Here is a 17,553-nt window from a genome sequence, read left to right as displayed (position 1 = left end):
AGTATGGAGGTTCCTTTAAAAACTAAACACAGAGTGATCATATGATCCAGCAATCCCACTCCTGGGCGTATATCCGGAAAAGACGAAAACTCTAATTTGAAAAGATACATGCACCCCAATGTTCATAGCAGCACTATTCACAACAGCCAAGACATGGAAGCAAACTAACGGTCCATTGACAGATGAATGGATAAAGAAGATGTGGTATATATATATATATATATATATATACACACACACACACACACACACACATACACATACATACAGTGGAATACTACTCAGCCATAAAAGGAATGAAATAATGCCATTTGCAGCAACATGGATGGACACACAGATTATCATACTAAGTGAAGTAAGACAGAGAAAGACAAATGCCATATGATGTCCCTTATATGTGGAATCTAAAATATGACACAAATGAACTTACTAATGAAACAGAAACAGACTCACATACATAGAAAACAAACTTATGGTTACTAAAGGGGAAAGGGGGTGGGGAAGGGATAAATTAGGAGTTTGGGATTAATAGATACACACTTCTATATATAAATTAGATAAATGACAAGGATCCTGTATAGCACAGAAAACTGTATTCAGTATCTTGTAATAACCTATAATGGAAAAGAATCTGGAAAAGAATATGTATACCTGAAACTAACACAACACTGTAAATCAACTATACTTCAATAAAAAAACACACACACAAATAATCACCTTAAACAATCTAGGATTGTTGAATTTAATCCATAATGGTTTTTTCTGCTCTAAGGATTTAATAAAAGATGTATGGAGAAATTGATAGGCTCTAATGAAATTCTCCCCAAGGAAAGAAGGGTCTATCATTTTAGATGCAAATCAAATTACTTTGTTCTAGATGAAGATCACAAGGGGCTGGAGAATGAGAATTAGGGCTGGTGGGTTTCAAGTGGGGGGCTACGGAGGAGGGCATAGGAGGAGAATGAGCAGAAAGGACCTGGATTTCAGCACTGAGTAAGAGGAATTTTCCAACCATTAGAATTGTACCAAAATACAACAGGCTTCCTCTATAAGTAATGAGCTCCCCGTCCCTGGGAGTGCTCAAGTAATGCTTGGCTGACCACCCAACAGAGACTTTTTTTTTTTTTTTTTTTTGCAGTACGCGGGCCTCTCACTGTTGTGGCTTCTCCCACTGCGGAGCACAGGCTCTGGACGCGCAGGCTCAGCGGCTATGGCTTACAGGCCCAGCCGCTCCGCGGCATGTGGGATCTTCCCGGACCGGGGCACGAACCCGTGTCCCCTGCATCGGCAGGCGGACTCTCAACCACTGCGCCACCAAGGAATCCCCCAACAGAGACATTTTAAGAGGGGGTCCTATATTAGGGGAGAGAGTGAACCAGAAGACTTTCAGGGTGCTTCTCAATTCTACGATTCTAAGAGCCCATAAAATTCAATGTTCTGAAGTAAAATGAAATCTAATCAAGGACCACTTCTACTCAATTCTAAAAAGAAAAATTTTAAATGCTAACCTTTTATAATTCTGAAAAATGACGAGGAGCTCCTTTTAGGTCTCTACAAATACATCTCCATCCATCTTAAAACACACTTTTCTTCAAGAAGTGTCAGCCCTCAGGTTAATTACATTCTCATTCAAATGTATTAATTTTTGGTTTTAGTTATTCCTATTCAATAGTGACTTTTAAAAACAACCTTACCACTACTTTTCATTGCAAACATACTATATTCAGTTATGTTACTCTTAAATAAAATTTTGTAAGCTAGCATGGAAACTTATTCCCATCCTCATCCATCACACTTTCACATATAATTTTGTCCTATGGGGTGGGGGGTGAGTCCTGGATTTCAAAGTGGCTGCCTCACAGCTGGTCAATTACAGATGTGGTCCTCTGCAAATGGAGTAGGAGTGGAGACCAGCAAGCTGTAGTCTTAACACGTCACTTCATTCTTGAAAGGCAATGTTTGGGGACTATTCGTCCTTCAATTTGTTTTCTCAGCTTCCCGTGGTACAGCCCCATGGGTGGCATTATGGAGTAAACGAAAACCGTGAGAGTTTAGTTGTTGACTAGTTGCTCCTAATGCAGAATTACACTGAACAGCAAGAGAGAGAGACTTGTAGTAGACCCTCCAGAGTCGGTAGACAGGAGGAGCCTGTAAGTGTCTGCATTTGATAGCAGAGGAGATAGGAAAGGCACATTTTGGCCCCTGGAAGCAGAAAGTGCAGGGGGTTCCCATCCTGTAGTGAATCTGCTGGACAGGCTGGACCAGCTCCAGCGGTTGGCTGGCCCCTAGTGGAGCTGGACCCCATTCAGCCTGCTAGCCAGAGTGCTGCTCGGGGCCATTCTGCACTCCAGCCAGGGACACCAGGCTTTCTAATGGGCAAAGCACACACAGGATGAAATCTGTCTGCCGCTACTGCCCATACGGAAGGGAGCACAGGAGGCCAGAGGGGAGAGAGAGAGTGGGAGGGCAGTATGTGCTTCCGTGTATACTGGGCTCACGCTCTCTCAACCTTCACCCAGCTAGACTGGTTAAATCCAAGGGAGTCGAGTCAGAGTGAAGGATAATAAACTAAAGTAGCTGTCTCAAAGGCCTTCAGACTTGGGAGGTCGTAGAGCATTGTGAAGAGTGAGACCTTGGGGAATGGACAGACCGGAGTTCAAATCTAGATCTACCACTGGTAAGCTATGGGCAAGTTACCTGATCTTTCTAAGACCTGGTTTCCTTGTCTGTAAAATGAGGAAATCATTAAAGCATGAACCCAGAACCTGGCCCGTAGTAAGACTCCATCAACGTCAGGTATTTTTACGAGTTGACGTCACACTTAATATAGGTCCACAGCATCACAGACTTGCCCAGCATCTTCAGGCTGTTGGCGGTACATGCCTCCAGAGCCCATTGTTCTCTACTGCTCCGTACCTTCACACCTTCCCCGGCCTGGGTAAGCTGTTCCTAAGGCCATCTAGGTGATGACAGGAGAAGGCATCAGGAGACCCCATAAGACAGGACTCCCTGTCAACAAGCCGGGGTCACCATGGGCACCGCCCCTCTCCTCCAGGACATCTGCCCCAGGGCTCGCCTGGCCCTGGTTTAGTTTGGCTAAGCAAACAGGCGTTTCCTTATAGCTTCTCCAGGTGCTCAGCTGGAGCCAGGGCAAAAACTGTACAGGAAAAGGAAAGGAACACAGGTACCCTGTAGAGCTGGGTGGAGAAGAACCTAGACCGTTTTTTGGAACCTGGGGCAGAAGTACCTAGGACCAATGCTTTTTTAAAAAAAAACATTTTTAAGGGTACAGTTCAGTGGCATTAAGTACATTCACAATGTTGTATTACCATCACCGTCATTCATCTCCAAAGCTTTTTTCGTCTTGCAAAACGGAAACTCTGTACCCGTTAAACGCTAACTCCACATTCCTCCCCTTCCCCCAGCCCATGGCAACCACCATTCCACTTTCTATGAATTTGACTGCTGTAGTTACCTCACATAGTGGAATCATACAGTATTTGTCCTCTTGTGTCTGGCTTATTTCACCTAGCATAGTATCTTCAAAGTTCATCCATGTTGTAGCATGTGTCAGATTTTCCTTCCTTTTTAAGACTATATAGTATTCCATTATATGTACATACCACATTTTGCTTACCCATGCATCCCTTGGACACTTGGGTTGCTTCTACCTTTGCTATGAACATGCGTGTACAAACAATACCTCTCTGAGTCCCTGCTTTCAACTCTTTGGGGTATACACCCAGCAGTGGAATTGCTGGATCATATGGTAATTCTATGTTTAATTTTTTGAGGAACCCCATGCTGTTTTCCATAGCAATTCACCATTTTACTTTTCTACCAGCAGGGCACGAGGGTTCCAATTTCTCTACAGCCTCACTAACACCTGTTATTTTCTATGGTTTGTGAAAAAAAATAATAGCCTTCCTGATGGGTATGAAGTGGTTTCTCATTGCCATACTGACCTGCAGTTCCCTCATGATCAGTGATGTTGCCCATCTTTTCATGGGCTTATTGGCCATTTGTATACCTTCTTTGGAGAAATGTGTATTCAGGTCCTTCGTCCATTTTAAAATCTAATTGTTTTTTTTGTTGTTGAATTGTAGGAGTTCTTTATATAACTGCATATTGCCCCTACCAATGGATCTTTAAGTCCCTCCTAAGCCTGACACTTGGGGGGGTGGCAAACCCCTAAAGCAGTGACTCTCAGCCCATTAGAATTACCAAGGAACTTAAAAAATACTGATGCCCAGGCCCTTGGAGGCTCTGAATTAATTGGTCTGGGGTGGTGTGTGAGGCATCAGTAATTTTGAGTCTCCTCCAGGTGGTTCTAAGATGCACCCGGAATTGAAACCACCACTACAAAATCTTTGTCCCTTGGGAGGTGCTGCCCTCGCCACTTACTGCTGAGAAGGTGAGAGGGGATTAGGAAGAGAATGACTAGGTCCACAGGGCCCAACCCCGGGGAGAAGCTCTACGATGTCAGGGGGGCATTAAAATAAGAGGAAAGGCAGGCTGCTCTACTTTGTCACACAGTTCCACCAACAGTGCTGCCACAGATATATCAAGAGGAAACAAGCAACCACTGTCTCCTGAGAAAGCACAGGAGGGAAAGACTGGAGAAAGGGCCTCCGGCCTCCAGGAAGCCCAGCAGGCAGCGTGTGTGGTGCAGGGCAAGGAGGCGGGAGCCCTGGGTCTCCTCCAGCTCTGCCACCAACTATCCCTGTGACTTCGGGGAAGTCACCTTGCTTTCCTGTGCCCGAAGGTGCCCCTACAAGAGAGGAAACTGGCCGGTGCAGTGGTTCTCAACCCTGCTGTCCCCTGGATTCACCTGAGGACCATTTGAACAACTCTGGCTCACTCCGGAAATTCTGACCCCACTTGTTGTAGGTGTGGTCTGAGCCTTGTCATGTGGTAAAGCTTCCAGGGCACGCTAGGTGGCCAGGCTGAGAGCCCCGCTCTAGTGGTTCTCCAAATCCCCCCCTCGTGCTGACACTCCAGGGCTCTTCTGTCTCTTCTCCTGCAGTCATGGCCTGAGCACTCAGCACATCACACGGACACCCCCTGCTTCTCACAGCCCGTAGGAGCACTGGCCTGACGCTCCCTCGAAGGTTAAGAGCACCAGTTGCCTTCTAAGGACTGAGCAAGAAATGGATTCGGACCTCCAGCGACACCGGAGGAGGCCCTGTCCTATTCCACAACCCCCGAACGTCTCATCTGCAGTCCCACTGGGCATAACTTAGAAGGTGGAGCATCTGCTGGAGACAAATCTGTCGGAGAGGAGAGAAGGCCAGGTGGCCGGCAGGCAGCCAGCTGGATGGGAGAAGGGACAGCTTACTGAATTTCTGCTAAGAGGCCAGTGCTCTGGGCAGGCCCTGGAGAGAGAGGGACGGGCTCTTCCAAGCTGAGGCGTGTGCATCAGCGCACAGACTTCCCCCAGAGGTCTTGTTAGGGCCATAGTGATGCTCCGTAGAGGACAGAGACTTAAGCCTGACTGTGGGAAGTCCGCGCAGGCGAGATGCCAGTGAGAGCTCACAGGTTGTCATTGGAAGGCCCCGCCTAACTGACTCATGCTGGGAGAGAGCAAACGGACTGCCAACAGGAAGACCCAAGGAAGTGGGTGATAGGCACTGGAGATTCTGACCCCACTTGTCGTAGGTGGGGTCTGAGCCTTGTCATGTGGTAAAGCTTCCAGGGGAGGCTAGGTGGCCAGGGCTGAGAGCCCCGCTCTAGTGGTTCTCCAAGTCCCCTCCTCGTGCTTGTAAGAAGCCATGATGGCGTCTGAGGCAGCTGGAAAGTTCTGTGACACACGCCCTGTGTTCTCGCTGACCTCTAGCTTGCACCCCGCATCCTCAGCTCCATTTTCAGTGAACTCTCTGCTAACTCCCCTCCCTCTGCACTACTTACCCTGAATGCCCCCAGGTCCCCAGCTGAGCCGGGCCAGGGAGGGATGCAGCCAGCCAGACACCAGGGAGGCCAGACCTAGGGCAAGAAGCCTCCGGTCTCCCCTTGTAGCCAAGCCCTTCCTGACGGACCACCCCACCCTTGGACATGAGTGACCAGTTAGCCTTGCCCAGCAAATAAATCGCTGTCCTTGCTTTCGTCTCTGGAGATGGGAGTTTCTAGTCATTTTGCTGAATAATCTATGGAAGTGATATAAAAACTGTAACTTATCATGACACCGAGGATGTACTGAGTGCCAGGCACTGTTCTAAGTGTTTTGTGTATCGTGTTTCATTTCAGGTGCACAATTGTAACCTCTTTGTGCCCACGTTTTCCCCATGGTCAGACTTCAAGCAGAACCGTACTCCCGGGACCCCCGGCTTTTCCCTCGCCTGGTCCCGCGAGTTTCTCTAGGGGCTGCTTCAGACGGCTGAGAGCTGCACCTGCAATTACAGATGCCACATAACTTCCTGACACAGAGAAAAGGCGGAGAAGCGGGTGGTGGCTGAGCCGATAGAGGGGAGCACAGGTGCGTGTGGAGGGAGGAGAATCAGGTTTTAGTTGCCATTCTCCGGATGGAACCCCCGCCCCGCCCCCCGCGAGGCCCTTGCAGCACCAGAGCCAGGCAGCACCAGTGATGCAACCTGCTAGAGCCACCTCGTGGAGGAGAGGAGGAGGTCAGGTTTTTGAGATGGACCCGATGGAATTCCAGCAAGGAAAACATTTCACAAGGTAATTAGTCCGTAGCATCAACAGGTCTCCGTGGCGACCCTTGTCCCTTCCTCCCAACAGAACCAGGTCCCTCCCTCTTCCCAGCCCATAAATACCTAGCACAGGTCTGCATGGAAACCCTGATGCAGGTTATCTGACCAGTGACAAAAAGAAGCTCAGAACTAAGAGAACTCTGGGTCTGTCCCTCTCTGGGCCCGTTTCCTCCATGTAAAACGAGTGACTTCAAGGCCGCTGCCAGCCTGGACTTCTGAAGTCAGTGGCTGTCGTACTCGAGTGCATCAGAATTCCCTGGGGACTCGTTAAGACACAGACCGCAGCCACCCCCGCCCCCCGCCCCCTGCGTTTCTGGCCCAGAAGGTCTGGAGTGGGTTCTGAGAAGTTGCATTTCTAAAAGTTCCCAGGGGATGCTGACCCTGCCAGTCCAGAGACACCCCTCACACTGGAGAATCACTGTTTTCCGTGGTTCAGTCTGCCCAACGTTAGAAAAAGCGAATAAACAAGCATGTGGAAGGAACACAGAGCTTACATAAAGCAGAAGCCAAGGCTCCGGTAATCTGTCTGTCAAAGGCACGTAAATGAGTGTCTCAGGCCCTGGCAGGGCTGAGCGGAAGGTCAAACCTGTCGCGGTTGTGCCATGTGTTCCCCTGCAGTTTGCTCGGTCCTTTGTGAAGCATGAGCAGCTGGGTAGGGGTGAGGGGGCCGGGGAGCCTGCAGTAGCTGTGGAGGGGGCGGGGGTCAGAGGAGAAAGGAGGAGTCTAGGCTTTGGGCCATGGGTAGAAGAGGACTTTTCTGGAGGTTGGGTGGTACAATGGGAGAGTTAGAAGAGCTCTTAGGGGTCATCTAAGTCAACCTTCATTTTTAAGATGAAACTGACTCAGAAAGGTTAAATGACTTTTCCAAAGTCACATGGCCATTCCATAGCTCTTTCCCTTTAAGCTCGCAACCCACTTTCTTCACAAGTGGGTCCCAGAGAAATCCCACAAGGTCAGAACGGGTTCCTGAGACAAGTGAGTGCTATGATGCTCTTCTAACCAGCAGGCCACGTCCCCAGCAACCTCTGGTCCACATCCCTCCCCACCCCCCCCCCCCCACCCCTACCTTTCACCAAGGGGAAGAAGCAGTCCATCTCCACGCTGCTTCGGGAGTGGGAGATGCACAGGGCGCTGCTGGGGACCAGGCCCTCCTGTGGGGGACTCCGTTCTGTGGTGCGGACCAGACACCAGCCCGGCCGTTCGCTCGGCCGCTCCAGCAGTTCCACTGTCTGTCCCACCTGGATGCTCAGCTCGCTGCTGTGGCCTGCGTTGAAGTCCTGGAGGACCACGGTCAACTCACAGCCGCCAGAGAGCTTGGGGGTGGGGTGGGGGTAGAGTAAAACATGAAGGTGTGGGGGAGGAGATGAAGGGGGAAGGTGCAAAGTGTGGATGAGAACAGAGGAGATGGGGAAGGAAAATAGAAAAGATGGGATTCAGGGTGCAGAGAAGGCAGAAGATGGGAAAGGGAGTTGGGAACAGAAAAGGAAACAAGAAAAAAACATGAAATTAACACAGTGCCATTCAATTACTCAGCTGTTCTCCCTGCTGCAACAGTCTAGAGCCTGCCCAGAATGGGGCTTTGCTTCTAATTCCTTCTTGTTCCAGTGGAGTTCTTTTCATTATTCCTTTACCAAGCTTCCAGCTAACTGTGTCCTCCAACCCCTTCCCCAGTAGTCCCTTTACTTCTTCCAAGGGCTCCGCCCCGTGCCCCACGCCTGCCTGCACTCCAGGCCTCGGACTCCTCTGGGCATCATTTCCAACTTGCTCACTCTCACTTGACTCTAGTTGATATTGGGAATCATGGAAGAGAAGGAGGTGGACTTTGGGAGCAATGATATGTATATATTTTTCCTTTTTCTCTTTTTGTGATTGTGTATGTGTATGCTTCTCTGTGAGATTTTGTCTGTATAGCTTTTTTTACCATTTGTCCTAGGGTTCTGTCTGTATTTTTGTTTTGTTTTCTTTTTTGTGTTTTTGGTTTGGTTGCTCTCTTCTTTCTTTCTTTTTTTTATTAATTTTTTTATTTTTAATAATTAGTTTTTATTTTAATAACTTTATTTCCTTCCTTCCTTCCTGCCTTTTTCTTTCTTTCTTTCTTTCCTTTCTTCCTTCCTTCCTTTCTTTCTTTCTTTCTTTCTTCCTTCCTTCCTTCCTTTTCTTTCCTTCTTTCCTTCTTTCCTTCCTTCCTTCCTTCCTCCCTTCCTCCCTTTCTCCCTCTCCCTCTCTCTCTCTCTCTTTCTCTCTTTTCTCTTTCTCTCTTTCTTTCTTTTCTCCCTTTTCTTCTGAGCCATGTGGCTGACAGGGTCCTGGTGCTCCAGCTGGGTGTTAAGCCTGTGCCTCTGAGGTGGGAGAGCCACGTTCAGGACACTGGTCCACCAGAGACCTCCCGGATCCACATAATATCAAACAGCGGAAGTTCTCCCAGAGATCTCCATCTCAACGCTAATACCCAGCTCCACTCAACAACCAGCAAGCTACAGTGCTGGACACCTTCTGCCAAACAACTAGCAAGACAGGAAAGCAACCCCACCCATTAGCAGAGAGGCTGCCTAAAATCATAAAAAAGTCACAGACACCCCAAAACACACCACCAGACGTGGTCCTGCCCACCAGAAAGACAAGATCCAGCCTCCTCCACCAGAACACAGGCACTAGGCTCCTCCACCAGGAAGCCTACACAACCCACTGAACCAACCTTAGCCACTGGGGGCAGACACCAAAAACAATGGGAACTACGAACATGCAGCCTGCAAAAAGGAGACCCCAAACACAGTAACTTACGCAAAATGAGAAGACAAACACACAGCAGATGAAGGAGCAAGGTAAAAAGCCACCAGACCAAACAAATGAAGAGGAAATAGGCAGTCTACCTGAGAAAGAATTCAGAGCAATGATAGTAAAAATGATCCAAAATCTTGGAAATAGAATGGAGAAAATACAAGAAACATTTAACAAGGACCTAGAAGAACTAAAGAGCAAACAAACAGTGATGAACAACGAATAAATGAAATTAAAAATTCTCTAGAAGGAATCAATAGCAGAATAACTGAGGCAGAAGAATGGATAAGTGACCTGGAAGATAAAATAGTGGAAATAACTACTGCAGAGTAGAATAAAGAAAAAAGAATGAAAAGAATTGAGGACAGTCTCAGAGACCCCTGGGACAACATTAAACACACCAACATTCAAATTATAGGGGTCCCAGAAGAAGAAGAGAAAAAGAAAGGGACTGAGAAAATATTTGAAGAGATTATAGCTGAAAACTTCCCTAACATGGGAAAGGAAATAGTTAATCAACTCCAGGAAGCTCATAGAGTCCCATACAGGATAAATCCAAGGAGAAACATGCCAAGACACATATTAATCAAACTATCAAAAATTAAATAAAAGAAAAAATACTAAAAGCAGCAAGCGAAAAACAACAAATAACATACAAGGGAATCCCCATAAGGTTAACAGCTGATCTTCCAGCAGAAACTCTGCAAGCCAGAAGGGAGTGGCAGGACATATTTAAAGTGATGAAAGGGAAAAACCTACAACCAAGATTACTCTACCCAGCAAGGATCTCATTCAGATTCGATGGAGAAATTAAAACATTTACAGAAAAGCAAAAGCTAAGAGAATTCAGAACCACCAAACCAGCTTTACAACAAATGCTAAAGGAACTTCTCTAGGCAGAAAACATAAAAGAAGGAAAAGACCTACAATAAAAAACCCAAAACAATTAAGAAAATGGTAATAGGAACATACATATTGATAATTACCTTAAATGTAAATGGATTAAATGCTCCAACCAAAAGACATAGACTGGCTGAATGGATACAAACACAAGACTCATATATACGCTGTCTACAAGAGACCCACTTCAGACCTAGGGACACATACAGACTGAAAATGAGGGGATGGAAAAAGATATTCCATGCAAATGGAAATCAAAAGAAAACTGGAGTAGCAATTCTCATATCAGACAAAATAGATATTAAAATAAAGACTATTACAAGAGACAAAGAAGGACACTACATAATGTTCAAGGGATCAATCCAAGAAGAAGATATTTCAATTGTAAATATTTATGCACCCAACATAGGAGCACCTCAATACATAAGGCAAATGCTAACAGCCATGAAAGGGGAAATCTACAGTAACAGAATCATAGTAGGGGACTTTAACACCCCACTTTCACCAATGGACAGATCATATAAAATGAAAATAAATAAGGAAACACAAGCTTTAAACGATACATTAAACAAGATGGACTTAATTGATATTTATAGGACATTCCATCCAAAAACAACAGAATACACTTTCTTCTCAAGTGCTCATGGAACATTCTCCAGGATAGATCATATCTTGGGTCACAAATCAAGCCTTGGTAAATTTAAGAAAACTGAAATCATATCAAGTATCTTTTCCAACCACAACATTATGAGACTAGATATCAATTACAGGGAAAAAAAACTGTAAAAAATACAAACACATGGAGGCTAAACAATATACTACTAAATAAGCAAGAGATCACAGAAGAAATCAAAGAGGAAATCAAAAAATACTTAGAAACAAATGACAATGAAAACAAGACGATCCAAAACCTATGGGACGCAGCAAAAGTAGTTCTAAGAGGGAAGTTTATAGCAATACAATCCTACCTCAAGAAATAAGAAACATCTCAAATAAACAACCTAACCTTACACCTAAAGCAATTAGAGAAAGAACAAAAAACCCCCAAAGTTAGCAGAAAGAAAGAAATCATAAAGATCAGATCAGAAATAAATGAAAAAGAAGTGAAGGAAACAATAGCAAAGATTAATAAAACTAAAAGCTGGTTCTTTGAGAAGATAAACAAAATTGATAAACCATTAGCCTGACTCATCAAGATGAATAGGGAGAAGACAAATCAATAGAATTAGAAATGAAAAAGGAGAAGTAACAACTGACACTGCAGAAATACAAAGGATCATGAGAGATTACTACAAGCAACTATATGCCAATAAAATGAACAAGCTGGAAGAAATGGACAAATTCTTAGAAAAGCACAACCTTCCGAGACTGAACCAGGAAGAAATAGAAAATATAAACAGAGCAATCACAAGCACTGAAATTGAGACTGTGATTAAAAATCTTCCAACAAACAAAAGCTCAGGACCAGATGGCTTCACAGGAGAATTCTATCAAACATTTAGAGAAGAGTTAACACCTATCCTTCTCAAACTCTTCCAAAATATAGCAGAGGGAGGAACACTCCCAAACTCATTCTACGAGGCCACAATCACCCTGATACCAAAACCAGACAAAGATGTCACAAAGAAAGAAAACTACAGGCCAATATCACTGATGAACATAGATGCAAAAATCCTCAACAAAATACTAGCAGACAGAATTCAACAGCACATTAAAAGGATCATACACCATGATCAAGTGGGATTTAGCCCAGGGATGCAAGGATTCTTCAATATACGCAAATCAATCAATGTGATACACCATATTAACAAATTGAAGGATAAAAACCATATGATCATCTCAAGAGATGCAGAAAACACTTTTGACAAAATTCAACATCAACTTATGATAAAAATTCTCCAGAAAGTGGGCATAGAGGGAACTTACCTCAACATAATAAAGGCCATATATGTCAAACCCACAGCCAACATCGTTCTCAATGGTGAAAAACTGAAACCATTTCCACTAAGATCAGGAACAAGACAAGGTTGCTCACTCTCACCACTATTATTCAACATAGTTTTGGAAGTTTTAGCCACAGCAATCAGAGAAGAAAAAGGAATAAAAGGAATCCAAGTCAGAAAAGAAGAAGTAAAGCTGTCACTGTTTGCAGATGACATGATACTATACATAAAGAATCCTAAAGATGCCACCAGAAAACTACTAGAACTAATCAATGAATTTGGTAAAGTAGCAGGATACAAAATTAATGCACAGAAATCTCTTGCATTCCTATACACTAATGATGAAAAATCTGAAACAGAAATTAAGGAAACACTCCCATTTACCATTGTAACAGAAAGAGTAAAATACCTAGGAATAAACCTACCTAAAGAGACAAAAGACCTGTATGCAGAAAACTATAAGACACTGATGAAAGAAATTAAAAATGATACCAACAGATGGAGAGATATACTATGTTCTTGGATTGGAAGAATCAGTATTGTGAAAATGACTATAGTACCCAAAGCAATCTACAGATTCAAGGTAATCTGTATAAAATTACCAGTTGCATGTTTTACAGAACTAGAACAAAAAATCTTAAAATTTGTATGGAGACACAAAAGACTCCGAATAGCCAAAGCAGTCCTGAGGGAAAAAAACGGAGCTGGAGGAATCAGACTCCCTGACTTCAGACTATACTACAAAGCTACAGTAATCAAGACAATATGGTACTGGCACAAAAACAGAAATATAAATCAATGGAACAGGACAGAAAGCCCAGAGATAAACCTACGCACCTGTGGTCAACTAATCTATGACAAAGGAGGCAAGGATATACAATGGAGAAAAGACAGCCTCTTCAAGAAGTGGTGCTGGGAAAATCGGACAGCTACATGTAAAAGAATGAAATTAGAACATTCCCTAACACCACACACTAAAATAAACTCAAATGGATTAAAGACCTAAATATAAGGCCAGACACTATAAAACTCTTAGAGGAAAACATATTCAGAACACTCTATGATATAAATCACAGCAAGATCCTTTTTGACCTAACTCCTAGAGAAATGGAAATAAAAACAAAAATAAACAAATGGGACCTAATGAAACTTAAAAGCTTTTGCACAGCAAAGGAAACCATAAACAAGATGAAAAGATAACCCTCAGAGTGGGAGAAAATATTTGCAAACGAATCAACTGACAAAGGATTAATCTCCAAAATTTACAAGCCGCTCATGCAGCTCAATATCAAAAAACCAAACAGCCCAATCCAAAATGGGCAGAAGACCTAAACAGACATTTCTCCAAAGAAGGTACACAGATTGCCAACAAACACATGAAAGAATGCTCAACATCACTAATCATTAGAGAAATGCAAATCAAAACTACAATGAGGTATCACCTCACACCAGTCAGAATGGCCATCTTCAAAAAATCTACAAACAATAAATGCTGGAGAGGGTGTGGAGAAAAGGGAACCCTCTTGCACTGTTGGTGGGAATGTAAATTGATACAGCCACTATGGAGAACAGTATGGAGGTTCCTTAGAAAACTAAAAATAGAATTACCATACGACCCAGCAATCCCACTTACTGGGCATATACCCTGAGAAAACCATAATTCAAAGAGAGTCATGTACCACAATGTTCATTGCAGCTCTATTTACAAGAGCCATGACATGGCAGCAACCTAAGTGCCCATTGACAGATGAATGGATAAAGATGTGGCACATATATACAATGGAATATTACTCGGCTATAAAAAGAAACGGAAGTGAGTTATTTGTAGTGAGGTGGATGGACCTAGAATCTGTCATACAGAGTGAAGTAAGTCAGAAAGAGAAAAAAAATACCATATGCTAGCACATATATGGAATATAAATGAAAAAAAATGGGTATGAAGAACCTAGGGGCAAGACAGGAATAAAGACCCAGATGTAGAGAATGGACTTGAGGACATGGGGAGGGGAAAGGGTGAGCTGGGATGAAGTGAGAGAGTGGCAAGGACTTATATATACTACCGAATGTAAGAGAGATAGCTAGTGGGAAGCAGCCGTATAGCACAGGGAGATCAGCTCGGTGCTTTGTGACCCACTAGAGGAATGGGATAGGGAAGGTGGGAGGGAGGGAGACGCAAGAGGGAGGAGATATGGGGATATATGTATATGTATAGCTGATTCACTTTGTTATAGAGCAGAAACTAATGCACCATTGTGAAGCAATTATACTCCAATGAAGATGTTAAAAAAAATAAATTAAAAAAAAAAGATTGGCTTTGTTGGATGGGGAACTCTCTGTAATTTTCCCCTCCTTTCTAATTTCCAGTATTACCCAATATTTCCTACCCAGAAGTTACTTTATAATGAAAGTAACAAAAACAACAATAACAACCTGTAAGACAAGTTAACAGCGTAATGGGAGAAAAACAAAACAAAACAAATATTCCAAGGAGGTATACTACTTTTCAGGGAAAAAAGGGATCATGGATGGATGGATAGTTCCCAGTTTTGCTCCAGGACCACCACATGAGCTTTGGGAAAGTGGAAAGTTGCTGCTGATGCCTCAGTGTAGCGCTTCAGAATCTGTCTCTGTAAACCTTTGTCTCTGTGCTCCTGTGAAAACCAGATGACCTCTCCTGAAACCAAGTCCCTTGACTGGAGTTTAGTGCTCTGGTTTTATCTTGAGTTAAATTTTTGAGACAGAGGTGTGAAGTCATGCCTGGGCATTGAGGAATACTGCTGTGGAGCTCTGGGCCATCGCCAATTTGCACATCCGTAGCCCATGGAACCGCCAGGTCCAAATGAGTCTGCAGCTGATGAGTTGCTTTATCTTTGTTCGCTGGAGCTGGGGCTGCAGCTGAGGAGCTGTTTGGTTTAGTTGTTTCCCATGGTGCTGAGATGGAGGGCAGAACCACAGAGGGGCACAGACGGGGCCTGTTGTCAGTGTCAGTCTCATGAACTGCACAGTCATTAACAGTGGGTAGTATGCAGGGGCAGGATTCAGGAGGCCTTGGTGCTAGTGTGACATTGGGAAAATCCCTTCCCCTCTCCACACCTGAATTTCCTCGTTCTTAAGATGAGGAGACTGGACTTCAGGGCCCCTTGCTTTCTACGAATGGAGCAGTTTCTACATTTACTCTTTAACACACAGCCCCATTTAATTTTCTTGAGCGCCTATCATTACTGCGTTGTCCTGTTCGTTAACTTATTGGTTGTTACATCACACATCAGAATGTAAGATTCAGGAAGGGGTGCAAGATCCAGGAGCATTCTCTGTCTTGCTTACGGTTGCATCTCCTGAGTCTAGAGGGATGCCTGGCACACGGAAGCTGATCAATAAATACCTCTTGAATGCACGAGTGAATAAACGTAGCTGAGACGTCTAGTTACAACGCCTGAGAGGTCTCTCTCATTGGCTACCCACCTATTCCTGTCACTGTCTCCCAACCCCACAGTTTATGTTCTGGGACCCTTTTCAAAAACATTATCTTGCCCCTTAATTATTTGGCCATATCTCCTCTAATTCCTAAAGCTGACAAAAACAACATAAGGGGAGAAGTTATAAATCCAGAAGCACAAAGAAATGGGAGGTAATAGTAGAAAAGAGAAGTCAACATTTTTTTAAAATAACAGAACATAACGGCCAGAGTGGCATCTGACTTGGTATGATGGAGACGGTGAGATGCCCGTTCCCTCCAATTAGCCCTGCATGACGAGCCTCAGGAAGCCTCAGGAAGTGGAAACACCAGGCAGCTTGGAGGGTAGGAGTACAGGTAGGACTCAAGAGGGAAGATGGATTGAAAGTCTGTAAAGGGAGCAGACCTAGTCCCCCTTCTACCCAATGTACACTTTCCTGAAAAATTGAAATCCACTGAGCATCTCCATACAGACTAAGACTAGGAGATGACCACATTCGCGTCCCTCTTGGCTCCCAGGATACTGGCAGTCAAATATAAACATTTTAGGGAGATTTGAGGCTCTTTCATAGGAGAAACCAAAAAGAGGTACAGAAACTCAAATACTGACAGTTGGAGATCCCTGCCCCCAAAGCTGGAGTGCTCAGCCAGATGACCAACCGTGAAACCTTCCAGTCAACAAGCTCCTTCCATGACAAAGAATATCTGGTCAGCCTTCTTGGTGCCTCAAGATTCAGCAAGGATCACCAGACTTTTCAGAAAAGTCTCTCTGACAGAGACCAAACCAGGCGAACAAAGAGGACCAGTAAGTCGGAGGGAACAAAATGCAGGTAGGACAATAAAACTTCAACAACACTATGATACCCTCACAGAGATAAGAGGATATTCTATCCACGAAAAAAGAACAAGCTGCTACAGAAAGGGGAAAACTTACAGGATGAGAAAGAGCTCTTAGAAACTAAAAATACGGTTGAAAGGAAACATTTCACACACGGGTTGGAGATCTAGTCAGATTTTCCAGAAAGTAGAATAAGAACACCAATAGAGGGAAATAAGGGAAAATATAAGAAAAGTAGAGAATCAATCTAACAAGCTTTAGATAGAATGGAAAAGGATAAATGGTAAAGAAAAATTCCCAGGACTGAAGGGCATGAATTGCTAAATGGATCCAATGTTCTAAGTGCTTGCTGTAATCAATTTAAAAAAGACCCGCTCTAAAGCACAGCACTGGAACGTAATGGCAGGAAAAAGGGCATTCTAAAAGCTTTCAGAGAGGAAGGAAAACAAGTCAGGTAAAACCCAGCAAATCAAGAATCATAATGACAGCAGATTGCAGCAACATTAAACATAAAAGAAAACATAAAAGAAAAACATAAAAGAAATTTTGAGCGATTTCCTCAAAATTCTGAGTGAGAATTATTTCCGACCTAGAATTCTATACCCAAACCATCAGCAAGACAAGGGTACACTGAAAGCATTTTCAGACTTTAAAGACTCAAAAGTTTGCCTCAACAAGCATTCAGTGAGTATTCTGATTCCCATTTGTTGTTTTCCCAATTTTCCTTTCATTCTCTTTATTTTCTTTGTTTCTCTTAAAGTGATACACCTTTGCTATACACAAAATAAAATGAATTCCTTCATTCCCTTTAAAAAAAAAACGAGGGCTTCCCTGGTGGTGCAGTGGTTGAGAGTCTGCCTGCCGATGCAGGGGACACGGGTTCGTGCCCCGGTCTGGGAAGATCCCACATGCCGCGGAGCGGCTGGGCCCGTG

At 44.1% G+C, this 17,553-nt stretch overlaps 1 protein-coding gene across 3 annotated transcripts in view; it reads right to left on the bottom strand.

Moving 5' to 3' along the window:
• Nucleotides 1-17,553, bottom strand: part of KALRN (kalirin RhoGEF kinase) — a 637,474-nt gene that overhangs the window by 124,403 nt on the left and 495,518 nt on the right. For all 3 annotated transcript variants that reach the window (XM_027106809.1, XM_027106826.1, XM_027106818.1), the window contains exon 34: nucleotides 7,774-8,020. In XM_027106809.1, coding sequence (XP_026962610.1) covers nucleotides 7,774-8,020 — 247 coding nt within the window. The remainder of the gene's footprint in view (nucleotides 1-7,773; nucleotides 8,021-17,553) is intronic.

Source organism: Aethalodelphis obliquidens, unplaced genomic scaffold (assembly GCF_003676395.1).
Source record: "Aethalodelphis obliquidens isolate GAN/ISIS:26980383/991018 unplaced genomic scaffold, ASM367639v1 scaffold1, whole genome shotgun sequence".
In the NCBI taxonomy this organism is placed as follows: Eukaryota; Metazoa; Chordata; class Mammalia; order Artiodactyla; family Delphinidae; genus Aethalodelphis; species Aethalodelphis obliquidens.
Note: the sequence above shows the minus strand (reverse complement) of the source record. Positions and strands in the feature narration are given on the sequence as shown.